Below are 27,399 nucleotides of genomic sequence, written 5' to 3' on the forward strand. Positions count from 1 at the left end.
GGAAATGCCCGATGTGGGAAAGGGTAGGGACCTGAGTCCCTGGGCACTGACTGCACTCTCCAATACTTCCAGCCAAGGCCCTCTGTGCCCCTGTATCTTTCCTGCTCCCTACAGCCACTGTCCTGACTCTGGAGAAGTCAGAAGTAGCAGAGAGGGTTGGTGAGGGGAGGGGAAGGCAGAGGAAGACTGAGAGAAAAAGCCAGCTGTCTCCCCCGCTCATGGTCACCTCTCATCCTGCAGACCTGGGCTGACGGGGGGTTGAGTGTGATCACAAGAGAGTGTGGGGAGAAGCTTCAAATGAGACAGTGGAATTTTGACACGAGCCTGGACTAGATGGCGGAATATCTGAAAATGAGATTGGTCTAATATCTGGAAGGAGCTGTGGGATTTGCCTGAGACATCATCAAGGGTGGGGAGGCAAGGCCAGTGTATTATGATCGGAGACAGTGGTGGGAGGAGGGGCCCCCTGCATCTGTTTCTCCAGATAGTGCTGGTCTCACTCACTGTGGGTCCCCCCCCTTTTTTTTATGAAAAGAGCAAATTGCACAACGGAGCTCTAGTACAGATCCAACTTTTAAAATGTCCTATTCATCACAGTCTTCCTTGAAGACCACATATTGATATCAGATGTTCAAAAGAAATCAGCTGTTCATGAATCTGCCTCACATGAGTGTTTGAGACCAGATTTCTCCTTTTCTAAAAAAGCTTGTTTTCATCGTCCCGTGGCTCTCTCACCAACTGTCCTGTTATCCCCTACGTGCCACTTAATTTTTCCTTGCCATATCTAACAAGACCAAATCTTGTAAGACCAAAATCTTACCAAAACTAGTAAGACCATATCTAATACCTATGAATTACTTTGTGGTCCTCTAAGAGGCTCCAGCAATATCCAATATGCAAGATGTTTTTCACCAATAGAGTTTTAAAATATTCTCCCAAGAGGGACATCAATTTAGATGAAATTCTGCTTGGGAAATGTATGTACAGTCTGTATATCCTGTCAGGTTCAGCGTAGTCTTTCCCCCTCTTCCCTCAGCCCTGCAGTACCCAGTTTTGAAGGGAGTTGCCCTCAGGATCTTGGGCAGTGTCTCCTGGGCAGAGAGGAAATTGGGGCGGGGGTAAGGTGGTGGTGTGGTGAGCTGTGAGTGTGGCCCACCCAGCTGAAAGGGCGGTTCCTGGGGGGACTCTTTCCTGACCTCTGGGATGGACCTGGGGGGCAGTCATACTCACTCTTCATTGACGAAGATGAGTTCCAGGGGAGGTTGGCTGTTGTTTACATCGAGATCTACAGCAGCAAAGGAAAGCAGAAAGTTAGACATGGAGTCCGGACTTGGTCCTGAAGGGCAGGGGCTCCAGGCTGGGGCTGGACTAGGGGGACCCAGGGGCATGCAGGCTCCCGCTGGGCCTGGTGCCTGGCGATTCCCCTTCCCTCCACTCTGAGGGTGTGGTGGGACTCAGGGACACAGAAAAAAGCCTGGGGTCCTGGGCTAATCCTTGAGCATCTGGGGGCAGAGAGCAGCAGAGGCTGCTGGAAGCGGGACAAGAAGGAACAGCGGCGAATGGCGGTCACAGGGAACCTCTGGATGAGCAGGGCTGGAGGTTAGGGGATAAAGGGCAGGGGAGGGGGGCGTCAAAAGACGAGGGGAGGGAAGCTGGGGGGGGGGGGCGGTGGGAGCAGGTGCCGAGCTGGGCGGTGTCACTGGAGGAGGGGTGGAGGAGCAAGGGGGAGATGAACTCCAGCAAACTGTACTGATGGGCTCGGCCTCTTCGGCGCTGGAGGTGCCGGCCACGAGCTGCTCCTCCTCGGCACTGACCAGCTCCTGCAGCACGGCCTCCACGATGGGCATGACCATGGCAGTGGTGGACGTGTTGGAGAGCCACATGGACAGCAGCGTGGTGCAGCACATGAAGCAGAGCAGCAGCCTGGAAGGCAGGGCGGGGTTCGGGGTGGGGGGCATGCCCACCTCCCCAGGCCCCACCTCTGACCTCACGGGGCTCCCTCAGGGCCTCCTACCAACCCACCGGTGCAGGCGTTTATCCAGAATATTGGGGTTTTATGTCATACTTGGTACTCCCAGGGCTTGGCACAGAGTCAACATTAAAGATGTGAAGATGTGTTGAATGAATGAAGCACACTTCATGGGCTAGTGTGGCCTTGGCATTCCCCCCTACCCCCCACCAAAAACAGCCCTTACTTAAGCAAAGAGCTTTGGTCATAGGGTCACAGGGCATGGACTTAACTGATTCCTCATCTCTCTGTGGAGAGAGCTTGGTGACGTTAGCTTGGTGATGATGTGTGTTTCTTTGTGTGGGTATAAAGGAATTCTTTTTTGCCCCTTGCAGCCAGCAAACCTCTGAATACCTTCATATTCCTTGCTTTGCAGCCATGTCACCATAGTTATTAGTGACCGAATAGAGATGAATGGATGGAGCTCATGGCTCTGCTCACTACTTGTTCCACTACTAACATGTTGAAAGCTTAGCCCTCAAAGGCCCCAGTGTTCAATTTCACTGTGTGCACTTTTTCAAGCTGGTGTCTTAAAGAGTTGAGGCTTGGAGAAAGGCTAAGAAAGATAACATTCAAGTTCTCCTTGACTTTGAAAACATGCACTGTGTGTACAGATATAGTTCTCATTTCCATAAGAGAAGTCAACATAAAAACCTCCCATGTGGATCACCTTAGGTGGGATCACCGACTGTGCAGTTTGGGGCCAGCATGTCTGTCCTATGGATCAAGACTGGGTAGGTGCCAGAGCCCCAATGAAGCCTCTGTTTAGGCTGATGGCGACAAGAGTTTGTCTGATTTGGGCCCTCACCAGCAAACAGAGGGCCTCACAGGGTGGAAGGTGCGGCGAACAGAGATGAGTGGAAACACAATGGGATAAAAATTCTCGAAGATGGTATTCAGGGGTTTTAAAGAGCTGCAGGGTCCGAATATCATGTTGGGAAGTGCCAAACTGTGTCCAGCAGGTCGAGTGTGGGGTACAATATTAGGTTATTATTGAGTGAGGGGATATTACTGAGAATACCCACCCCCCCTTAATGCTGTGAATTAAAGCTGTGGTTAAGTGAGAGACGGGAACATCTTCTGAATTATAACCTGTATTCATCTAATGACTAATGTTGAAAATGAATACCATAATATTTATTTATGCTCTGTTGGATTCTCAAAGGAGCCAGGGAAAAAGGGTTGCAAGAAAGTTGTAAGGAGGTGAGGAGGTATCCTAGAAGGAGGTGAGGAAAGTAATCCAAAGAGAAGGGCAGGATTATTATCTAACAGAGTGGGAGTGAATTCACACAACACCATCAATTCTGACCTCCTACACATTCCCAAGTACCCCTCCTGACAGCAAAGAGAGAAGAGGAGACAGCTGAGGGGCTGCAGATCGGGTCAGGTGCCACGTCTGACAGGCCTGTGGTCTGAACCAGTGACAACACGAACTCAGGGTAGATGGCAGGAAACTGCCACGCCTCCTTAAATGACAGAGGAAACACCACTGCTTCATCCAGCCTGTTACCTGATACACCGGAAAGAAGGTTGGGAAACAGCTTACATTGGTCCATCTTGTTTTACTGAACGAGCCGCTTAGATGTTGTAACCTGCTGCACCGGGAGTCTAGGTTACTCGGGTTATTTAGATTTTGACAATAAAGGACACTAACGTCTCCGTTCCAAGGTCACAGTCCCTCTCCCTGGAGGGAGAGGAGGGAGCCTCAGGGCCCTGGTGTCCTCCCATCCCTTCTGGTAGAAAACCTCAGGTGGACATCCCCCTGACTGTCCAGGGGGCCCAGTGGGCGCTGGGGAGGCGCGCCCAGTGTGACTCACATGCCCGGCTTGGCTCCAGCCATGAGGACCATGCGCAGAGCAATGCGCTTGTGCAGGTTCCACTTCTCCACGGCCGCCGCCACGCAGATGACGCCCACCAACAGCAGCGTGGTGTTCTTGAAGTACTCGCCGGCCACCTGCGGAGGCCAGGGTGGGTCACCCCGGCCCGACCCGGCGCCCAGCCCCCATCCGGCTAAACTCACTGTCAACCACAGGCTGGCAGGCAAGAAGCAGGGAGACGAGGTTTATTTAAATAGCTAGCTATGGTGTATATTACATTTATGGGCTTCCCTGCTGGCTCAGTGGTAAAGAATCCACTCGGCAATTCAGGAGACCAGGGTTTGATCCTCAGGGTCGGGAAGAACCCGTGGAGGGGGAAATGACAACCCACTCCAGTAGCTCTAGCCTGGAGAATTCCATGGACAGAGGAGCCTGGTGGGCTGCAGTCTATGGGTCACAAAAGAGTCAGACGTAACTTAGCAGCTAAATAACAATATTACACATACATGTTCTACTTTGGGCGGGTGCTGTGCTAGCTTTGTTGTTCAGTTGCCAAGTCATGTCCGACTCTTTGCAACCCCATGGACCGCAGCACGCCAGGCTTCCCTGTCCTTTGCTATCTCCTGGAATTTGCTCAAATTCATACCCATTGAATCAGTGACACTATCTAACCATCTCATCCTCTGCCATCCTCTTCTCCTTTTGCCTTCAATCTTTCCCAGCATCAGGGTCTTTTCCAGTGAGTTGGCTAAGCACGTTACAAAGATTATTTCATTTAATCCTGCCAATAACTCTATAGGGTAAATAGTCTTCTCCACTTTTTAAGAGATATAAAAAACACCCATTATGAATATGATTTCAAAAAATAAACATTAACAATTTTATCTTGCGAGTGAAGTGAAAGTCGCTCAGTCATGTCCGACTCTTTACGACCAAATGGACTATACAGTCCATGGAATTCTCCAGGCCAGAAGACTGGAGTGGGTAGCCTTTCCCTTCTCCAGGGGATCTTCCCAACTCAGGGATCAAACCCAGGTCTCCCTCATTGCAGGTGGATTCTTTGCCAGCTGAGCCACAAGGGAAGCCCAAGAATACTGGAGTGGGTAGCCTATCCCTTCTCCAGGGGATCTTCCTGACCCAGGAATCGAACTGGGGTCTCCTGCAATGCAGGCAGATTCTTTACCAACTGAGCTATGTCCTTAAAAATTATGAAAATAACCCTGGATCTGTCCACTAATCTTATTTTCTTTAGTTTTTTATAAAATTATGTTCATTTTCTTATTAGAAAAACACCTGTTCACTATGGAAAACTTTAAAATATAGAAAACTTAAATATAAAATTACCCTCAATCTTAACTACTGTTAATACTGTGGTATATTTTCTTCGATTTTTAAAGTCTATATAGATACATAATTGGATTTATATAGTATGTGCTGGCTTTTATCCTCTGTTTTTTCATTTGACATTGTACTTTGATCATTTTCTTTTGAGACTTAAATTTATTGGAAAAATCCATGCTCCTGGCAGCATGAAGTACTATAGAATTTACTTAGCCATTTTCCTTTTGTTGAATATTTAAGTTGATTTCTTTTCTTTCTTTCTTTGCTACAATGGAACAAAGAATAATTTTTGCTTAAATCATTAAGCTTATATGAATGTGATTATTTCCTTAAGATAGAGTTCTTGAAGGTGTCTTAATAACTTGCCAAATAATTACAAAGTTCCAAAGGGTCCCAAAATGATAATAGTGCAAGGAATATCCTACACTGTATCCATTTTTGTTTATTTGTTTCTGAACCATTTGAAGGTTACATACATTTTGGACCTTTTTCTCTAAGTATTTCAGTGTTTATTTCCTAAGATTAGGGGTTTTATCTCAAACAACCATAGTACCAGTTGCCAGCTTCTCCTTGCATTTTAATAATGAGAAAATTGAGACCGAGTCCTGTTCAAAGATGTTTCCTATGTTTGGGGTCCAGGACCATCTCTTCATTGATCCCCTCCCTTAGAATATTCTCTTCTTATCTCCATTTTGGTGAGACTTCAAAGCCAGTTCAGGCCTGGTACCCCCCAGAAAACCTTCTGTGTGCCTCTAGCCTCTGGCTCCAGAACATTCCTTGTGGGTCCTATTAACTCTACACACATCACAGAGCACATAGGGCAATGCTTAAATTGTTGCTTCATGCTTGTACTGTTTATCTTTTTATGGGTGCCTCTCTTGTCTCTTCGGAGAAGGCAATGGCAACCCACTCCAGTATTCTTGCCTGGAAAATCCCATGGATGGAGGAGCCTGGTAGGCTGCAGTCCATGGAGTCGCTAAGAGTTGGACACAACTGAGCGACTTCACTTTCACTTTTCACTTTCATGCATTGGAGAAGGATATGGCAACCCACTCCAGTGTTCTTGCCTGGAGAATCTCAGGGATGGGGGAGCCTGGTGGGCTGCTGTCTATGGGGTCGCACAGAGTCAGACACAACTGAAGTGACTTAGCAGCAGCAGCAGCTCTTGTCTGTTAACTGAATTCTAGGTTGCAAAAGCCCAAAGAGCATGTTTCTATATCTCTTAACACCTAATAGGATAAATTGCAAAAGTAGACGCTCAATAAATACTCGTCACATACAAGAGAGTTGTTCCCAACAATGGGACCATGATATAAACTGAGAGGAAAAGATGTAGAAAAGTTGAACTCCTAACTTAGAAACCCTCTTAAAGTGAGAAAACAATAACATTTCTGATTGCAAGAAAAATCAAAACTGAACAGGGAAGGAAATGCAAATATAGTAAATTCTGTGATGTTTAAAGTAGATGGAATTTATATAACCATAGTGTTGAAATTTGATTATTGAATTATATGCCTGTACTGAGAGATGGAGGAGAATGGGTGATGTAAGAGTTCAAAACCCTCATCGACTATAATCAGAAGACAACTGATAATGTCTAAAAGTGATAACAATTAATATGTGTGTATTAAGTCGCTTCAGTCATGTCCAATTCTTTGCGACCTTGTGGACTGAAGCCCACTAGGCTCCTCTGTCCATGGGATTCTCCAGGCAAGAATACTGGAGTGAGTTGCCATGCCTTCCCCCAGGGGATCTTCCTGACCCAGGGATCGAACCCACCTCTTTTATGTCTCCTGCTTTTGTAGGCAGGTTCTTTACCATTAGCGCCACCTGGGAAGCCACAATTAATATAGGAATATCATAATGGACTGTGGCACTTAATACCAGAAGAAGCAGTTAGCAAAGTTAAGTTATTAGCTCTGGGTTGGGGGAGGTAGGTGGAAGAGACAGCCATTTTTAAAATTATGATCTTTTTCAATATTATTTGATTTTTTAACCCTGCTAGGAGCACTTTGGTAAGATAAGAGCTGCGCCAGAAGGCAACCTGCTCCATTTCCCTCTTCTCACTTGTTCCCCCACGGAGATTTCCTTGTGTCTGACTGATGAGTTCTGTGCTGCAGAATGACCTTCTTTCCTCTCTGACCATTTGCTGGAAGAAAAGCCCTGTGCTTCTGGTTAACCTAGTCCTCGGCCAGGACCCCAGCCCTCATGGACACTGTCACTAATTCTCCTGGAGGACGGAGAAGCTCTGCTGGGCTTGTGACTCCGGAGGAGAGTGCCCTCCGGGAGGGACAGGGAGGGTTTGGACCCCGACGGTGGATGGAGGTGCTGCCTCCTGGCAGGAGGTGGAAGCACTGCTGGAAAGGTCATTGCTGGCTGAACTGGACCTTCCTCACTGTCCGCTCATGGTCCCAGGCAGCTGAGAGGCAGCTTGCTGGTGGAATCAGTGTTTCCCTTTCCTCTGTTGATCAAGGAGGGAGGGAGACCTGGGCGACGGTCCCCCACTGGCCCCATGACTCCTGGCCCTCTGTGAAGCTTCTAAAGACTCAGTACTACCAGGGTTACTTTCCCAGGGGACTGACTGACAGCATTATGGTTTTCTGCCTCTTTGGCACAAACCCTAATGGAACTCCAGTTTGTGATGGCCTTTCAGGAGGCTCAGAGCCTGCACAATGGGTGGGGCTACTTTCTCTGGGTTCGTCTCAAAGGGAAGCAGAAAGGAACCAACCTGTGTAGAGTGCCTTCTGCATACCAGGAATGTTGCATTTTGCATTCGCTTTCTCATTTAAGGTGAGGAAACAGACCCAGAGAGGTTCGGGAAGAGGTTCCAGAGTCCCCGATGTGAGGGGTGGAGTCGAGATATCAATCCAGGTCCCTCTGAATCTAAAGCTACCATGCGACATGCCATTCATGGTAGCCAACTGGAAACCATTCATCTAATTCAACCCCAGGGGAAATTCTTGGTCCCCCAGACAGCATGGGCCAGCCCACATTCCTTATCTTTATTCACAATCACAGTCCTGATGCTAACCCCAAATACCTGGGCCTGGTCCAATGGAAGCCCCAGGCTCAACTTTAGTGGGATATTTGTTAGCTGTTTAGAAAACAACTGTGCTGTTTTCTTATTTGGTGTTTTGTGGGTTCACACGTCCTCCCTCCCCCTTGTGAATGATACCACGGGCTTGGTGATTTAGCCTGGGTGTGGTCTGCGATCACAAGATAGTACCATTAAGTGGGGAAGAGCCAGGGCTCTGGAGTCAGCCAGGACTTGGCTGTGTGACCCTGGGCAAGTGATTCAACCTCTCTGGGCTTCATTTCTCTCATCTAAAAAAATAAATGAGGACTATATGACTCCCAGTCTTTTGTAAAGCTGTTGTGAGGATTAAATGGCACGTGCAAACCAGCTAGCCTGGCCCGCCACCCTGCCAGCTGGGGCTCCTGGTGGTTCTCCTGTCAGTCAGTGGTCCAACTGTCCAGGTCTGTGGCCATTCACCCACGGAGAAGGCTGAGGCACAGCAGATAGAACCCTGTCCAGGGGTGGTGTCGGTCAGGTTTCTAACCCACTGATTTTTCTTTGACAATGAAGCCTTGGTTATTCAGAACCCCTCTGGGAGTTCCAGGATTCTTAAGAATTCTTTTAATCATTTTCTAAAATGTGTTGCATCCTCACATTTGCCATGAGCCTTCCTTTCCCCACTATCTAATTTTCAAGACCAATATTCTATGAGTTGGGAAACTAGATAATGGAAATCGTTAGAACTATTTGCAAAGAAAAATTAGATTCTAAGACGAGAGCTCCTCCCGTGGCTAGAGTGCGTGGATTCTGTGACATTTATGTTGGCAGGGTTATTGCCTTTACTGCTTTACTGCTCTATGGTTTTTCTCCGTGTGCCAAAACCCTGGGCTTGGAGAGCAGAGGTATTTCCGGACGCTGTTTAAGAAGAGAGATGGGCTCAAAGAGACGGCTTTGAAAAGGTGGAGCAGAGGATAGCAAGCTCAGGCTCTGGAGTTAAGATGCCCTGGGTTCAAATGCCTGCCCCCACAGATGCTCTTGGACCAAACACTGAACCCAGATACCCTCATCACTCTGTGCAGTGATATACAACACATTGAATCCATCATACTGTGTGCCCGAAGTAAAATGATGCAGGACAGGCTTGGCATATAGGAAGTCCTCAGAAAAGGCCCATTATTATTGTTCAATGAAGTAAAAAAGATGAAATGCTTCAAGATGAGATTCAGGGTCAGGAATCAGGTATGCCAGCCTGACCACGTAGAGAAAGAAATGAAATAAGGAGCAAGGTGGACCTCAAAGAAAAAGATGCTTCCAAACTTTCTTAAGTGAAGGGTGAGGATCTCTCTAGAGTTTTCTAACGCAGCCTGGACTAAGAGGCACAAAGACGTTAAGTGCTGAGCAATGTAGTCTATTAATGAACTAGTTCATTGTGAGTGAATTGCTGGTGACATCTCTTAGTGATGAGCTTTTAAAAACATCACCCTCTTTGGCCATGGGATTATTTATTGCTCTCTAGATAGGTCAGGTTTTGTTTTTACAAAGTTGTTGCTGTTGTTTTTTAATAGGAGGAGGGCAGTTGTGGCTTTAATCCTAGAAGTCTGAGGAGAACAGAAATCTGGATATTGATCTTGGTTCAGTGCTTTTCTCACTAAGAACATCATCAAGGGCATCGTCAGGGAGAAAGGCAGAGATGGACCAACCAATCATTCATGAAGATGAGCTGGGCACTCTGATGGGCACTTTCTCACTCAGAAAGCTTTTAACATCCTCATAACTCCCCATGAGGTAAGTACATCAATTGTTCTGATTTTCCAGGTGAGTAAAATGGTTACAGCTTAGAGAAGTTACACAGGGAAAGAAAAGAATGTTGCCCATTCCAGTTCTCTAAGGATCAAGCCCTCAGCTTCTGCAGTCATGCACCCTGAGGGGAATGCAGGATGGAGAAAAACAGGAAGCCTCTACACTTTGGGTATGAGCCCTAAATAGTTAAGATGCATATCTAAGGAATCATTTCAGTGGCTCCAGATTCTTATATCTTCTCATAAATAGAAAAGCACCAGGATCATTAACTGGAGATGGCTGTTGTGATTAGCAGTAGTCTTCTGATGTTTGACTACATGTTTTTTTCCCAGAAAAATAAATTCATATATTTCCTGGCTCCTGCCTCAGCTCTTTGGAGCAGCTCCTCAGTAACCCAGGCTGTCTCCCAGGCCATAGTCCTCAGTAAGGTTAAGTTTTACCCAAATAAAACTTAACTGGCAACTTTTATTTCAGTCAACACACAATTTGCTCAAGACTAGTTAGTGACAAAACTGGATTCAAACTCAGATCTACCTTACTCCCAGCTTGGATCCTGCCCCTTGCTAAGTTGCCGCTGCCCCTGCTCGTGGTGGTGACAGCCAGAGACTGGCCAGATGTGTGGATCTGACTGTGTCCTGACACGGTCATGGGTGGCATTGCACAGGTACTGTCGGCACCCTGCTGTTGGCGGCACACAGCCAGGCTCTCCTTGCAGGTCAGCTGTGGGTGAGCCTTGTCACGTGGCGGGAAGGTGGCAGTCCCTCAGTAGGTTGGTGGTAGTCGCTGGAGATGGGCCTATATTGAGGCTCTTTTGGTTCATCTGAACTATTTGCAGTGAGTCCAGGATGGGATCCTGGGCAGGCTCCCCCTCAGTGATGAGCTAAGCCCATCAGAACTGGAGCCTTCCCAACACCATTTCAACCACCTCCTTGGCAAAGAAGCCACGTCCACTGTGGCTGCCTCTCTGCCCTTCCCTGGGGGCAGGAATGCTGATTCTACTGGTTAAGTCTGTGCAGGCTAAGACACCTTCCTAACCACCTGTCTGTATTCCCTGAGGACAGAGGTTTTCAAACCACTCACTGCCCCCTGGAACCTCAGCGGCTGCTGTGGGAACAGGGTGGCCAAAAGGTGTTGCAGCGGGAAGGGCCCAGGCAGCAAGGGCTCTGAGCCCCCATGACCAATCAGAGTAGGACTTCCTCTTCCATCAGTTTCATATACTGATTCTCCTAAGATTTAGTTTCAAAAAAAGCTTTTGTTGCTTAAAAAACATGCTTGGCAAACCCTACCCTAGAGAAGGCTAAAGCAGAGAGACCCAGATGGTTGCTGACCTGGCCCGAAGTCAGCCCAACTCCTGCAGAGCCTAGAAGTGCTAACTTACCAGGTGCCCCCAGTTTCTGCTCTTCATGTGGAAACACATGAAGGTTTGGCCTCAAAGGGCTGCAAGATCTGTAGGTTCCTGGGTATTGGGCCCCTCTTGTGGCCTGGGCACGGGCTCAGCTCTGGGCTGTGTCTGGATGGCTGTGGGTGATGGGCAGCCTGGGTTCAGGTGTGTGGCTGGGCACAGATGCTCAGTCTGTATCCTCACAGGCTTGTATATGTGGGGGGGATGGGGAGGGGGGTGAAGGGGGCGGGCGTGTCAGCGTCCATGGTAAGCGGAGGCCAGAAAGGCAGAGTAGAGAGTGGCATATGAAATGCCCCCAGATTTAAACAAACATTGAAGGTCTGGGCACCGGTCAGGAATCGGTGGGTCAGAAAGATGAGAAGCCAATAGGGAAGCAGATTTCAGGATATCAGACTCCAGCATCACTTGGCTGTAGAGGCTGTTTTGTTTTTACAGCTGGAGCTGCCTTGCCTCTTCTCCCCGGCAGGAGCTAGAATCTAAATGGGAGTTGCTAGAGGCCTGCAGTGTAGGCCACTGAGACAGCAGAGGGCGTGTGTGTGTGTGTGTGTGTGTGTGTGTGTGTGTGCGTGCGTGCGTGTGTGCGTGCGTGCGTGTGTGCGTGCGTGCGTGTGTGTGTGCGTGCGTGCGTGCGTGCGTGCGCGCGCGCGCACATGCACGCACATGTGTTTGGTGGGTAGATAGAGAGCAGGTGTAATCACTACCAGAAATAGTTCCTGACCCTGGGCACCCCTGAGGCTCTTTCTAAGCCTCAGTATTCAAACCATGCCGTTTAGTTCCCCAGAGCACCCCTGGGCCCCCACCTCGATGCCGTTCTCCTATAAACAGTGACTCTCAGCTCACTTGATTGACACAGGTACTGTTCCCGGCTACTGTAACACATTAGAAGGGCTTAGAGGACTTTCAAGGCAGATACGATGATAGTAATGAGAGTCACAATGCAAGCAAAAACAAAGAAAGACACGCCTAAAAATAAATCTGAAATACAGAACTGAGCTCTGTGCACCAGCAGAGGGGTGCAGTGACTGGGTGCTTACAAGCTTGATAGAATCCTAAAGTCAAAGGGTCCTTAGAGCCCAGGCCCTCCCCCAAGGAATGCAGTCTACGTCTAATGTCCCTGATTCAGTCATCAGACTTGTGCTTCTGGGGACAGGAACAGCAGGACCACATGGGGTCCCCGTTTCAGAGTCTTCCCTCCCAAAGAGGGGAATCTCCCTTATGGTGCTTTGCCTCTGGTTCTGGTTTGGCCCCTCTAAGCCTGGTGTGTTGAGCTGCACAAGCCAGAAATCATGCCCCTCTTGAGGCCTCTCTTCCTTCCTCATGTGACTCAGCTTCTAGATTTTAGACATCTCGGCTACCCACCTCTGAATGAGCACCTTATCCAGAATTTACTGCCCAGGACAATGAACATAATAGTCACTTTATAGAGGATTACAAGATAGGCTCCTCTGACCACAGGATTTCCCAGGCAAGAATACTGAAGTGGGTTGCCATTTCCCTCCTCCATGGTTCTTCCTGACCCAGGGATCAAACCAGGGTCTCCTGTATTGCAAGTGGATTCTTTACCAACTGAGCCACCAGGGAAACCCATTAAAAGATACAGTGCATGTAAAGGACCTCTGCATTTTGGCAGCCACCTTGGATGGAAGGCTTACACTGAGTCTGTACTCAGCTGAAAGCCAAGGGTCTTTTTCACATGAACTGCTAACATTCATCCTTATTAAACTTCATTTTGCCAGTGCCAGTCCATCGCCTCTTCCTGGCAGCATTGATTCTGTCACTGTATATTAGCTGGTCCATCCAGCTTTGAGTCATCTGCAATCCCAGTAATATGCCTTTCATATTTTCATTTGTGTTCTCTCTCCAGCATGATGCCAACATGTTATGAAAGATCCTTTAGGTTCAGCTATTTAACCACTACTCAAGCTACTCAACTGTGCTATTATCCAGCCCACATGGGTTCCTCTGATTGAGAAATTTTTATCCCTGGAAATACTGAAGGCGCCAAAGAAAAAGTTAATTTATGTTCAGCAACTCCTGTTTTAAAAGACCAGGGAAATTGTAAAGCCTATGGAAAGACCTCCATCAAAAAGCAGTCAGTATAAATTTTGGGCACTTGATAGGGTAAATTTCATTTATCTAGAACATTCTCTCACAGGAAATCGTGTAAATCCTCTGCAATGCCAATAATAGTGGCATTACTGCATAGAGTCTTCTGTGTTACTCCATGTGGTTTACACTTTCTCTCTACTAGAACAGAAACTTCTCAAGGTCAGGAGCCATTTCTATCTCTTTTCAGCACCTGAGTTCGGCTGAGAGAGGACAATCTAAGCTTTGCACAGTGAACTCTTAACCTGCAGACTGACAATCCATCACTGTAAAACTTAGCCACTTATATGCACACATCCAGCCCCAGTGGGAAACCCAAAGCATTAGCTATGAGATTCAAGAGGGCAAAAATAGATTTCTTTTTCATTTTTGTCACCTGCAAGGTATCTGTAACATCCCACAGTGCACACAGTAAGTACAGCACTCAGAAATAAATATTTTTCCGAATGTTGACTGAATAACCTGAGAGACAGAAGCCACAGATTCAAGGTCACACTGATCCTATTTGCACGCTTTCCTTCACATGGAGAGTACAATACTGACACATACCATCAAGAACACTGCAGTTGAGAAACATTGACTGAGGCTGGTGTGAAAGTGGACTGTATGTAAAAGATACTGTAAATCCTAGAAGGGGTGAAGCTGGGTGGAGAGACGCTATGTCTACAGCAAGTTTTTAATCTGACGTTCTCCTGTACCATTGAAGGGACAGACAGTACAGATGAACCTACTTGCAGGGCAGGAATAGAGACACATATAGAGAATGGACATGTGGACACAGTGAGGGAAGAGAGTGTAGCATTAACATATATACACTGCCATGTGTAAAGGAGATAGCTAGTGGGAAGCCACTGTCAACCACAGGGAACTCAGCGCGGTGCTCTGTGACAACCTAGAGGGGTGGGAGGGAGGTTCAAGGGGGAGAGGATATATATATTTATATGTCGTTATTTGCATCCATTGCTGTTGTTGTGTAGTGGAAACTAACACAACATTGTAAAGCAATTATACTCCAACTAAAAAAATCAAAGGACAAAGATATCAGGGCGGTCCCAAAGGAAGAGACCAACACATTTAGTATTGGAAAGTTTTTGGAAAGGCTTCATCCAACAGGGTAACTGCATAGGATTTTTAAAGCTTAAAGGATTGGAGAGAACTTTCCAAGGTAGCAAAGTGGCCTGAGTCCTGGCAAGGGGCTGGGAAAGCACAAGTGGGTTTAGGGAGTGACAAATGGATGCTGTATCTGAAGAAGGGGATTCCTGTAGACCACCCCCCCCACCTCATTTTTCCCAGAAAGCTAAAGCACGTGCTGGTACAGGAGATAAGTCAATGGCTTAGGAAGAGATATGTTCTCTGTCTTGCAAAGTCAACAGGCTCACACACGGCTATCACTCATGTCCTCTACCTGATTGGCATTTCCTTTAATCTGAGCTTAAAAGGCTAGCTAAACAGATTATTTTTGGTCTAAACTGCACCCTGGAGCCCAGCTGTTAAATATCATCACCAACCAAAGCCACTTTATCAGGCCGATGGGGTAGAATTTTTCACCTCAAATGATGAAATTGGCTCCCTGGCTCTTCTGGTGTTTTCCACCTCTAGCTCCAGCAGTAACAACCCCTCATCTCTCCCCAGACAGTCTTCTTTTTCTCCTTACAAAGTGCAGTTGCCTTTGAAAACAACTGCCTCCCTAGACTCCTTATAGGTTGAGCCTTCCTAATGGTGCAAATGGGCAGACCCTAGGATGAACTGTTGCCTAGCAACATCACTAGTACGTGGAGGGGCTGACTGGCCCACCAGTCTGTAAGATTCCGCTGCAGGAAGCCCTTGGGAAAATAGAGACATCATCTACTTTAAGGTTGAAGCATGCTGTTGGCTTTTGGGCTGCCTGTAGTGAAATACAAAGATATTAGTTTTTTAAATGAATAGTTAGCTCACTTTAAAAATGTTACTTAAGTTTCAATTCTTTCTATAACTTTTTTTCTCTGCTCTCTACTTTCACCTTCTCACTCATTGGCTTTTTTTTTTTTTTTTTTGATGCATTGGCTTTTGCTGTCACAATTTTAAAGATAAACCTTCCAGACAAGTTCATACTTTTCTCTTAATAAAGGTAACATTGACGCTTGTTCTTTTAGGCATGCATACAGACCTGGAGCTACCTATTCTCTTTCCACAAAGGAAGGGGGACAATCGGAGAGACTGCCTAGTACTTTAGGTCCCAGGTGAGTTTTATGTGGGTCCCAGGATACTGATGTTAGACCCATTTCAGGAATAAAAGCACTGCTGAGCGTTTGGGGGATCGTATCCTTTTTGGAGAGTTTGGAGAGTTTTTATGACTACTAAATGCCAACCAACAAGCTAATGTACTAGCCACCTCTAAACCAAAATGTTGCAAACCAAAAAAAGCTAAACAAACACTGGCCAGTTGAGTCCATCTGGTAGAAGGACATGTTAATTTGTAGTCATGTACAGTGATTAATTAGTTGCTCTGTTGTGTCTGACTCTTTGTGACCCCATGTACTGAAGCCCACCAGGCTCCTCTGTCCATGGAATTTTTCAGGCAAGAATACTAGAGTGGGTTGCCATTCCCTTCTCCAGGGGATCTTCCTGACCCAGGGATTGAATCTAGGTCCCTGCAGGATCTGACTAACTGCAATTAGAGGGGAGCCTAATTTTATCTTTAGACTTTCACAAAAAGTTCTGTTATCCATGGTTAAGGCATCCTATGGACCCAGGTTCATTATTCCTTCCTCACATCACAGAGGTGAAGTGAAAAGGTATACAGTTCTTAGTAGTAACTCACCATGAAGTTATGTAATACTGAAGGGGGTGTTTTTCTGACAGTACAGTAAGCAAGTGCATAGACTGAAATCTAATAGGTATGAGTTTGAATCCAATTCTGCTGTTGCCTACTATGTGATCTTAACTCTGAACATCTTTCCTCATTCTGTAGAATGGAAATAGTAATGTCTGCCTGGTAGAGCTCTTGGGAGTATTAACTAATACAGTACTTCTGGGGTTGTACCTGAGTCTTAGTGGGCATTCAAACAATAGGTCCCTTTCCTCTTTTCTTCTGAGCCTATGTCCTTAGCTAACCTCTCCATTCAATCTTCTTCAGAAATCCTAAGCAGAGACCAGGTGCTATAATGAGATAATCCAAATGGAACCAGGTGTTAATGAATGAGAACCGTTCTTCATCTTGCTCTTGGTGTCTGGCTGTGGTTTTCTTCTTTCCTATTTGTCGGAGGCTTAACTATTTGCCCTGAAATTTGGCACCACTCTGGGGCTCCTGTTGACAATTTCTGTCTGAGCTTTAAGAATGCCAGAGACAGTGAACAGAGGGTAGGTAGACAGCAGTCAAAGAAAGAATCTGCAGTAATCCTGAGTTGGGGAAGAAGGGAGAGACATGTTTTTCAGAGGAAGTGAATGAAGACATTGTCAGGCCTCAGGGAAACACGGTAAGTTTCTCTGTCAGCAAGCATTTATTGAGCCCCTGCTCCATAGAGGCTCAACTTTATCATGAGATTCCAAAGACCCCAAGACCTGACTCCTCCTTTGAGGGTTTAGAGTCTACAGGGACAATCAAAAGACAGAGAAAGGAGTGGGGAGCAATCTGGTTGAATGTGCCAATCACATGGTTCCTAAAGGTTTTCAGGTTGAAGGAGCATTTGGATCCAAAAGGCTTCCTGAAAGTGGCAGTTTGAGGGAGAGGCAGGTCATGGGTTGAAGGAAAGGAGCACGGGGTCCAGAAGAGCAGGTTCAAAGGCTTAATGCTAATGGGTTGGTCCAGGGTTGAAACAAGCCCCTCCTCAACGCTCTGTGAATCTCCCTTCACCTCCAGCCCTCTCTCACTGGCCTGGCAGGGACCAGGCAGGGGCCGCCACCAGTGGTCTAACCTCGCTGGATCGCAGGACTCCGAAGAACGGGTAGAGGAAGGCAGGCACCAGGGCTGCAGCTCCAAGAGGCACCGCCTCGGACACCCAGTACACGGCGGTCACGATCAACACATAAGCACATGAGGCCTCCTGGAAGGGGAGGAAAGTGGGTGGTTAGAGACAGCGTTGCCACCGAGAATCCAAAAGAGAGCCGGGGCAGAGGCAGTGATCACACAGACTTCAACACGGGTGCTGGCATACAGGCCTTGGGGTGGGTGCAGAGCTGGACTTGGCGGAGGAGTTTGCTGGGTTGTTGTTGTTTAGTCACTAAGTCATGTCCGATTCTTTGTGACCCCATAGACTGTAGCCCACCAGCCCCCTCTGTCCATGAGATTTCCCAGGCAAGAATACTGGAGAGGGTTGCATTTTTTTCCTCCAGAGGATCTTTTCAACTCAGACATCGAACCTGCATCTATTAGGTGGATTCTTTACCACTGAGCCACCAGGGAAGCAGTTTGGTGCGTATGTGCCATCATATTTTGGTGGGTGAAGGTATGACTGCTCCTTGGGGAGACTGATGTCTGGCACGTGGTTTGCATGGGTTTGCAACAGGGAGGGACTGGACAGTCATGCTATCATAGCTCTATTGGTCCCTGAAACAGCAGGGTAGGGACAGAAATTAACTGCAGTGTCCAGATAGATCCAAGATCGTATATCATAAAGGTATATCATATGTCATAAAGGAGTTCATACAGAATATTTTGGTGTCAAGTTGATCAGATGCTGGAAGTTCTTGGGGTGGCTGAAGGCAGAGGTTGATTTGTGTAACTGGTTCACATGTGAACTCTGGGCCATTTGAAGCTGGATCACTCCTTGCTGGGGGTGAGGGTGGGAGTGGGGAGCTGTCCTGCGCTTTGTGAAGCATTTAGCAGCATCCTTGGCCTCTACCCACAAAATGTCAGTAGTACCTCCCCGGTTATGACAACCAAAATGTGTGTGTGCTCAGTAGCCCCCCAGTCCTCCTCTGGGACTCTCCAGGCAAGAATACTGGAGTGGGCTGCCAGTCCCTCCTCCAGGGATCTTCCCGACCCAGGATCGAACCTGGGTCTCCTGCACTGAAGGTGGATTCTTTACCGCTGAGCCACCAGGGAAACCTAAAAATGTCTCTAGACATTCCAGATGTCCCTTGACAGTGGGAGGAGGGGGGGGATTGTCCTTGTTGAGAACCAGTGCCCTAACCAGTCTGGGACTTTATTCCGCGTGCCTGATACACATGGAAACATCCTTCTGACAAAGGGAATAAGACTGTTCTCTGCCCGGAAGGGAGGACCTGGAAATTTACCAGGGTTTTTCCGAGCCTACCCCCTTTGTTATTTTGAACAGCCTTGGGGTGCACAGAATAAATAAGTATAATATGCTTATCAAAAATTAGTGCTCCAGTGATGCTGGCTGCCAGGAATGGCGCTGATTAATGGTGGTGGGAAAGGTCTCTGTCAAAAGGCCTTAACCATGGACTCTGGAGGGCCCTGAGTAGAAGATCCAAGCTGGCTGTGTTTTCCTCTGTTTATACCTAGTTCTAAACCATCTGGTTTCAGGTCTGACCTCCCCTGAGGCTGGCTGGCGATCAAGGAACCTGACAAACCTTGTTCTGTTTATCTCTCCCTTGGGTTCAGAACAAGTGTCCTCAGACTCTTACACAAAAGTTACAAAAGGTCGCTGTGATCAGTGAGGGGCGTCAAGGGAGATTAACCCAGCCTGGCTGGATGGGACCTTGCTCCCTCCTGATATGCATGGATTAGAGGGCTGGGGTTTGAGAAATGGGAACTGGGCCCAGCAATTGTTGACTGGGGCTCCCACTGAGGTTTCCTCTGGGGCCAGAAGATCAGAGAGAAGTTAAAACTTTTGGAAATGCTGATAAGACAACAGAACTAATACTGGTGGGGGCGGGGGAAGGAAAGGCTCCCTTTGGAAAAGAATGCAACTTAGAGACATGCTCCCTTTATTGCAGAAATAAAAATACCTAAAGGAGTTCAAAGCTCTTCAGCCCACCTGAGCTCATTCATTCCCATTTCCTTTCTGGGAAAGAAACGGAATGGTAGGTGTTGGTTCTAGTTGATGAAAAGGAGATAGAACGTCTTTCTCTCTCTCTGAGAAGCCCTTATTTCTTCTGAAGAAACTTCAGTCCTTATGGCTTCATCATTACAGGTCCAGGAATGAAGCAGGGGTGGTGTGGGGGGCGCAGAGAGAAAGAGCACGCGAGAGTGCCATTTCCTTCTACCATGCACCATTTTGGTTTGAATTAGGAGAATTTTGATAAGCCAAGGTAAACTTTTTGATTGTAACTATGGTTAGGAATTAGAACAGGTTACTGGAGGAAGTGACCAAGCCACCTTCACTCAGCGGTATTAAGAACAGGATAAACTGCCATCTTTTTTTCTTTTCAGCTGTGTCACATGGGATCTTACTTCCCCAACCAGAGATCAAACACGTGCCCCCTGCATTGGAATCAAGGAGTCTTAATCACTGGACCACAAAGGAAGTTTCTCCTGCCATCAATTTTTAAAAATAGCTTTTTGTTTTTATTTTCTATGTATGTTTATATTCACATTTACGAGCATTTTCTCTTTTTGCACTCAGTCACTCAGTTGTGTCCGACTCTTTGTGACCCTATGGACTGCAGCCCACCAGGCTCCTCCATCCATGGGATTCTCCAGGCAAGAATACTGGAGTTGCCACATCCTCCTCCAGGGGATCTTTTGGACCCAGGGATTGAACCCATGTCTCCTGCATTGGCAGGCGGGTTCTTTACCACTAGTGCCACCTGGGAAGCCCTCTTGCCATCATTTTTATCTGAACTTTCCTTAGAGTTTTCTAACTTTCATTAGAAGAATGGGTAAGGGACCACCTTCAGATTACCTTTCCATCTATTTCACACTCAATTCACTCATGGAATTCACATAAATTTCCCTTTGCTTCTCCTCAACCATTTCAAAATTCAGCAAGAAAGCCTATATGCGATAACCCAGAACACGCTGTGTGTCCCTGCATCTGGCCCGGGGTCCGGCAGTTACTCAGTCCGTGTTGGGTGAACTAACTGGGCTCCTCTGCTGGCTAGCAGGTCTCTCTTATCTGCTGGAGAAAACGTTCTGGAAGCCCTCAGCCCCTTATCACTGCCCCTGGTCAGCAAGTATGTACTGGTACGTATTCAGGCAGTGCCTTTAAGAGATAGTGTCAGTTCTTCATGGCTCCTGTTTACAAACAAAGGAGTAAGTTTAAAAGTGGCATCTCCCCACAGCAGATGCTTCCAACTGGTGTTTGCATCTGCTCCTTTCCCCACAGTTTGACCACCTTGATGAAACCCCACTGGAAGAAGCTTGAGGTCTGGTTATTTGGTGTCATAAATGATTGCAAGGGCTCTTGACAATTTAGTCTGAGAGCTGGGTTTAGTTATGGACGCCACCCCCTGGACTCCCGCTTCCTCTTCTGTCATACGGGGGTCCGAGTCAGGGCCTCTGGCTTTAGAGAGCTGGGCAAGAAAAATGGGGAGGTTCTTCTAATCCTTCCCGAAATATAGCTGTGGCTTGTCCCTTGGAAGGACCATGAGAATTGCAGGCCAGGACCTTCTGCCTAGGTCACTCCTCCCAGCTCCAGCCCGGAGCAAACAAGGCCATTTAGGAATCTTAAGGATTAAATATCAGAATATAAGTGTGAGGCAAGGGGGATGAAGTGACGGGAGCCAGTCTCTGCAGTGGCTCGTGCCAGCTGTGGGTGCCGTGACCACATCCTCTATGATGTGCCTCTTCCTTGCAGAGAAAGGTAGCGTCTTACGGACACTGTGACCCATGGAGGAATTGCTGCTGCGGGCCACGCAGGGGCAAGTGGCAAGCAGGCTGCATCCACCCCTGAGGGCTTGGCCCACCTGGGTTCCACCTGGCGGTCCCGAGGGTTGTAGGTGGTCCGAATCATCTACCCTCCCCAACCCCGTTAACACAGACTGGGAAGCTCTGCTGTTATTTGATCCCTTAGTTATGTCTGACTCTGCGACCCCATGGACTGTCGCCCACCAGTCTCCTCTGTCCAGGCAACAATACTGGAGTGGGTTGCCATTCCCTTCTCCAGCAGATCTTCCTGGACCAGGGATCGAACTCGTGTCTCCTGCATTGGCAGGCGGATTCTTTACCAATGGACCACCAGGGAAGCCCATTTTCTTAAGGTACTGATTCTCAGCTGGCGGTGATTTTGGCCCCCAGGGAATGTGGTAATATCTGGAAGCATCTCTGGCCGTCACAATGGCGGGGGCTGCACTGGCACCTGCCGGGTCACGACCAGGAATGCTGCTGAACGTCCTACAGTGCACAGCATGGTCCTCCCCTCGTGACAGAGAATTTTCTCTCCCCTCCACCCCCCACTGAATGTCACCAGTGTGGCTGTCCCTTCCCTAAGGTGAAACTCAGTTGGACAGGAGGGGATAAGTCAGTGAAGGGCTTAAATCAAGTGCCTCTTGATCTTAGTGAGTCCACCTTTAAAAACCTATTCAAAAATTATGTATAGACCCCAATAGAGCAGAGGGTCACCTTTCCTTCCTTTTCTCTTCTCTTTTCTCCCCCCACAACATCCCTCTTCTGTCAAAATGTATGGATGATTTTGTCTACTTCAATAATTTGTTTTTCTATTATTTTTCTTCTCATGGGTCCTGCCCACTAGGCATTGTTAGCCGAGAAGCTCAAAGACTGGCTCCCAGAATGAAATGGCAACATCTCTCTGCACTCATGGTCCCCAGAGACAGAGCTGATTTAGGAGACTTGTGGGGAGTGGGGGTGGCTGATGCTGCCATGGAGAAAAGTGGGTGCTACTTGGCTGGCATTCCCTAAATCATCTGACATTGAGTAAAACAAAGCAACAACATGGACAGAAATGAAAATCACCCTGTTGGGGACAAAGCCAAAGGCAGACTAGTCTATCGGCCAGGAAAACTGTCAGCACCAATCACTGTCTGCTAATCCCAGCCCGGCTTTCATCAGCGGCTCCCTGGCACTCTGAGGTATTTGTTCTACTGAAGATTTAAACTAGTTTGTTTTTAAGAAACAGTCCTAATCCCCTCTAAGTTTATAATTACTTTTGGTTACTAAGTTACTCAGGGAGCTGAATGGAAAGACAGCCCTTCCCCTCCCACAAACATGATTAAGTTTCTTGGCTTATTTCTCCTAAAGTCTCAAGGGTAGTGCCAGCTGGGGGAAGGGGTAGAGACACTGGGAGGAGGAGAAGGACAAGGAGGAAGAGAGGGAACACAAGGAGGGGAGAGGAGGAGGGAAGAAGGAGGAGGGATGGGGAGGAGAGGAGGGGGAGGAGGAGAAAAGGAGCCGGAGGAAAGAAAGAAAGCGAAGCTCTGGGTCGGCTCACACCAACCTGGACAAAAAAATTCGGTCACTGTCTAGAGTTGGGGGCTCTTACTCTTTTTTTTTTTAAATCAAGTCATTTGTTGTCTCTCCTTCCACCGCTCAGAGAAGGAAACAGAGAGGATAGAGATAATCAAAGGGCCATATGCATGCGGCCAGGGCAGGCAGCCAAGTTCCACTTTCAACTTACAGTTCAGGAGGAACTTATTTAAGTTTCCAATAGTGGTTATCAGAACCCACCGAGGGTCACCCACGGACCCTGGCTTGATGGACAAGAGCCTGGCCGGGCACTGCTCCCCAGCACACCCCAGCCTGGGGTCCACAGTCCCCTCCCTCTCCGCCCCCTCCTCTATGGGGAGGTCTTCCTGCATGTCCAGTCACTCTCCCATGCCATGGTCACATGTTGACTCCTGGCAAACACCGCTGTCCAGAGCGTCCTCATCGGTGTCCACCTGGCCCACAGACCGGCCACTCCAGCCACTGACCCACCCCACTTCTTATCTCCCTCCCAGTTGGGGGCCGTAGGGTTGGGGTGACTGGGGGTTGAAAATGGCAGTTTTGGGGCAGAAAGCATGTGAGCCTCCTCCAGGAAAGCATTTCCACTTCTTGACACCGACAGAAGAGCATGCTGACCTCTGCACTGAGCCCCCCTCTTCCCTCCAGCGACCTCCCAGCTGACCCACTGGCCCCGGGAGGGGACGGCCGGTACTCACGCTGCTGGGGTGGAGCATGGGCAGGGGCAGCAGCAGGAGCGGCACGAGGATGGCGAGCAGCAGCTTCCTGGCTCCGAGAAGTCCCTCCAGCAAGCCCATCCTGGACCTCCGCCCCTCGGAGCCCGCGCCAAGTGCTGTGCTGCTTGGCGACGCTCGCCTCCGTCCAGAAAGACTTCTCCAACCTTTCTCGGCTTCCAAGAGTCCTCTTTTGTTTTATGGGCAGAACAGGAAGGCAGGTAGAGCCCCTGTCTACACCAAAAGCCGGGCTCCTCGCCTCCAGTTTTAGGTGGGATTGGTGAGCATAGCCTCATGCCCAGCAAAAAGGAAGCGGGAAAGCGTGACCCACGGGGACATAGTGGCTCGCTCCCTTTGCTAGATCAGTAATGGAGTCACTTTATTCTACAGCTCAGCAAAAGCCCCCTTAATCGATCAAGAGTACACCTCTGCTGCAGCTGTCTGGCCTCGAAGAAGTCATTTAAAAGCTTCGAAAAAATAACAGATGCCAAGAGTCTGTGGCGCCCTCCATCATTCTTCCTCTCTCTGATGGCCTGCTTTGAGCAGTACTATCTTCACTTTCTACCAGACCGGCTGTGCCCCTTTCCCTTAAAAAGTCTAGTCGTCCCCGCCCCACTTCCCTTAAAACAAACCCCCGAAGTTGTCAGCAGAGCATGCAGACTTCAATAGGGCTGGGTCTCTTCTCCCAGGACCTGGCACCTTAACTCTGTTCAGACTTCTTTCCTTCTAATTGGTTTCCCATTATAAATGTGCCTTGAGCCTGGGCTTCCAGAGCAGGGAGGAAAAAAAAAAGTCCCCAAGACATTCCTTTTTTTGTCACGGGACAAAATCCTGCTGGAGGCCCACCTTAACACTCCTTCACCTATGGGAAGCGGGACAGAGGCGGTAGCCACGCCCATTCCTCGCAGCCAATCAGCACGTTGGAAAGAATGAGTCAAGTATCTCTTCCAAAGGTGGTTCGGGATTGGTCCCAGCAGGGGCCTGCTGAATTCGCAGAACCCAAGAAACTTGCAAAGCTTATTTTTGTTCCTCAAACATCCTAGGGGCCGGAGTGATGACCATCACTGTAAACATAATCCCACCTCCCCACACACTGCTTTAACGATGCAAAGCATAAGACACTGAACTTTCTCTTTGAGGGCCACTTGCTGACCTAGTCCTCAGGAAGGTATGTCTGGTAGCAGGGAGAAAATGAAACATGAACCCTGGAGAAATTTGCCCCAGAGGATACAACATCAAGAGGCATCTCTGGTGGCTCAGTGGTAAAGAATGTGCCTGAAACGGAGGAGATGCAGGAAACAAACGCAAGTTTGATCCCTGGGTCGGGAAGATCCCCTGGAGGAGGGTATAGCAACCCACTCCCGTGTTCTTGCCTGGAGAATTCCAGGAGGAGCCTGGCTGGCTACAGTCCACGGGGTCTCAAAGAGTCTGACACAACTTAGCAACTAAACCACCCACCACCACCACCATACAACATTAAGTCTTTCAGACTTCCCTGGTGGCAAAGACCATTTGCTTCAGTGCCCAGGTGAATACAAAGCACCTGAGTCAGCATTGGACATTAGCCTCTCAGCAAGACCACAGACCTTTTAGGGAGAGTGGGAAGGGTACTGCTTCTCTGGAAAAGTCTAGACACCAATTTTATTTCAGAGGCCCTTAGAGGATATCCATGGTCCTTCTGGCTGGAGTAGGTGTTCAAATGCTCCTCTCTGAGGCTCTTTACCAAAAAAGAAGCAGAAGGCTTCCTTTGACTGGTATGCAAGGAGGAGGTGGGAGGGCAGAAAAAAAATGGATGGGTTCAAGAACAGGGCCTTTGCAGCCTTTGGACTCTTTCTGCTGCTTATAGAAGAGAAGCATTTCTCTTTTCTCAGAAAGGTCATGTGGATGAGGGGCAAGGAAGAAAGAGAGAGAAAGCACCCACAGTTTTATAATTGGTGGTGTTTGGCAGCATTGCCTTGATCTGAGAGGTGCTGTGGGGAAGTCAAGGGTTATGAAATTCATGCTCTCAAATTCACAGAACCTAAAAAATGACTTTCTAAGGTCTGCAGCTATGCCAGTTGAAAATAATCCCCAGGCTAAAGGTGAAGTGAATCTGGAAAGGTGAGTCTTGAAAACCAGTTCTTCTTAACCCCTAAAGCAGGAGCAGCTGTGGGTGACCTGGTTTGAAATTGTCTTGCCACTGGAGGATGAGCTACCATGACTCATCTCTTTAAATGCTTATTAAAGACTGGCTGTCATATTTACTACATTCAAGCCTCATTTTTTGTGATGATTTTGAAACTCAGGAAGAACGGTAACACATGAGTGATGTTTTGGTGGCAAATATTAAAGAGACTGGATGCAGACAGCTGTGGAAGTCAACATTCGATGTTAAACCCGCGAGCCACTTCAAATTCTTTGGTGAGATAATCTGAGATAACAAGGATTCCACTGAGCCTGGAAACTCGATCATGACATTTTTATTACAACATAAGTGAATATTTGTTAAATAAAATTCTGTGACACAGTCATACCAAGAGTTCTCCTTTAGGACTCTTTCCATTTTTTCAGACAAAACATTTTCTTAAGGAAATTTTACACATTGCTTCAGAAATACAAGACAAATTCCACTTATATGAGGTATCAAAAGTAGTCTAACAATTAGAACGTTGAATGGTAGTTACCAGGGGCCATGAGGAGAGGGAAAAGTGGAATGTCGTTTCATAGGTATTGTTTTTGCAAGATGAATAAGTTCTAGAGATCTTTCACACAGCTGTGTGCATGTAGTTAACTGTTCTGTACTGTATTCCTAGAAATGGTTCGGTTCGAATGGTAAATTTCATATGACATGCTTTATAACCACAATAAAAAAAAAAAGAAAGATATTAAAATGGATTAGGGAAGTAAGGAGCGCCATTTAGTGCCCTGCTTCCCAGGTGGCCCTAATGGTAAAGAACTCGCCTGCCAATGCAGGAGACACAAGAGATGTGGGTTCGATCCCTGGGTCCAAAAGATCTCCTGGAGGAGGGCATGGTAACCCACTCCAGTATTCTTGCCTGGAGAATCCCATGGACAGAGGAACCTGGTGGTCTGCAGTCCATGAAGTCTCAAAGAGTCAGACATAACTGAAGAGACTTAACATGCATGCATACCTTGTGGAAATATCTTCTGATTCACTACTTTTGTGATTCTCCTTTAGTTAGATTCCAGGTGAGATGACAGAGTAATGGAAGTTTCAGCCTATAGATGTTATTCAGTGTCTCTGGAGGGACACCAGAGGTAGCCATGAGAATGCCAACTATAGAAGAAACTTCCAGGGTTTTTAGATGCTACAGTGACCCAGCATCTAGTAATGGCAGAAGGGTTCCATTGAGTCACAGGCAAGTTTCCACTGATGTCACACTCTGAATTATTCTTTGAGCGAATGTGACAAAATGTGTCTGGGTTATGACTGTAGCGTGTACAGTGTGGCATTCATGAGGCAAAATGGGAGAATCCATGGTTGTCCAGGCTACTCCTTCACTGCTCTCTGGGCAAAGAGTCGAGATTTGGGGGGGGTGGTGGTGTTGAGCAGAATATTTGATTTTGTTTATGAATGAAGTCATTGCTGTAAAACTTTTTGTGGGCAAACAATTTGTATTCAGACTAAAATAGTGTTTAAATATCTAGTATAACTGGCTTCCCTGGTGGCTCAGTGGTAAAGAATCCACCTGAAATGCAGGAGCTGCAGGAGGTGTGGCTTTGATCCTTGGGTTGGGAAGATCCCCTGAAAGAAGGCATGGCAACCCACTCCAGTATTCTTGCCTGGATAATCCCATGGACAGAGGAGCCTGTAGGGTTACTGTCCATAGGGTTGCAAAGAGTCAGACACGACTGAAATGACTGAACACGCACACATCTAGTAACAAAAATGAAAATGTCATTTGTCTTTAAA

At 47.6% G+C, this 27,399-nt stretch overlaps 1 protein-coding gene and 1 long non-coding RNA gene across 3 annotated transcripts in view; one reads left to right on the forward strand and one right to left on the reverse strand.

The window, feature by feature from the left end:
• LOC122673772 overlaps nt 1-16,192 on the forward strand; it is a 32,166-nt gene extending 15,974 nt beyond the window's left edge. Inside the window, exons 5-6 of the long non-coding RNA XR_006334822.1 lie at nt 9,748-9,967; nt 15,623-16,192. This is a non-coding gene — a long non-coding RNA (uncharacterized LOC122673772). The remainder of the gene's footprint in view (nt 1-9,747; nt 9,968-15,622) is intronic.
• Nucleotides 1-24,190, reverse strand: part of SLC13A4 (solute carrier family 13 member 4) — a 42,587-nt gene extending 18,397 nt beyond the window's left edge. Inside the window, exons 1-5 of one of the 2 annotated variants that reach the window (XM_043871622.1) lie at nt 23,472-24,190; nt 17,384-17,512; nt 3,826-3,962; nt 1,751-1,923; nt 1,231-1,285 (exon numbers count right to left, since the gene is read on the reverse strand). In XM_043871622.1, the coding sequence (XP_043727557.1) occupies nt 1,231-1,285; nt 1,751-1,923; nt 3,826-3,962; nt 17,384-17,512; nt 23,472-23,570 (593 nt within the window). In that variant the 5' untranslated portion in view covers nt 23,571-24,190. The remainder of the gene's footprint in view (nt 1-1,230; nt 1,286-1,750; nt 1,924-3,825; nt 3,963-17,383; nt 17,513-23,471) is intronic. The other variant, XM_043871624.1, reaches the window with a different exon arrangement.
• Between the last annotated feature and the right edge of the window lie 3,209 nt (nt 24,191-27,399).

This window comes from Cervus elaphus, chromosome 18, assembly GCF_910594005.1.
Source record: "Cervus elaphus chromosome 18, mCerEla1.1, whole genome shotgun sequence".
Taxonomy (NCBI): Eukaryota; Metazoa; Chordata; class Mammalia; order Artiodactyla; family Cervidae; genus Cervus; species Cervus elaphus.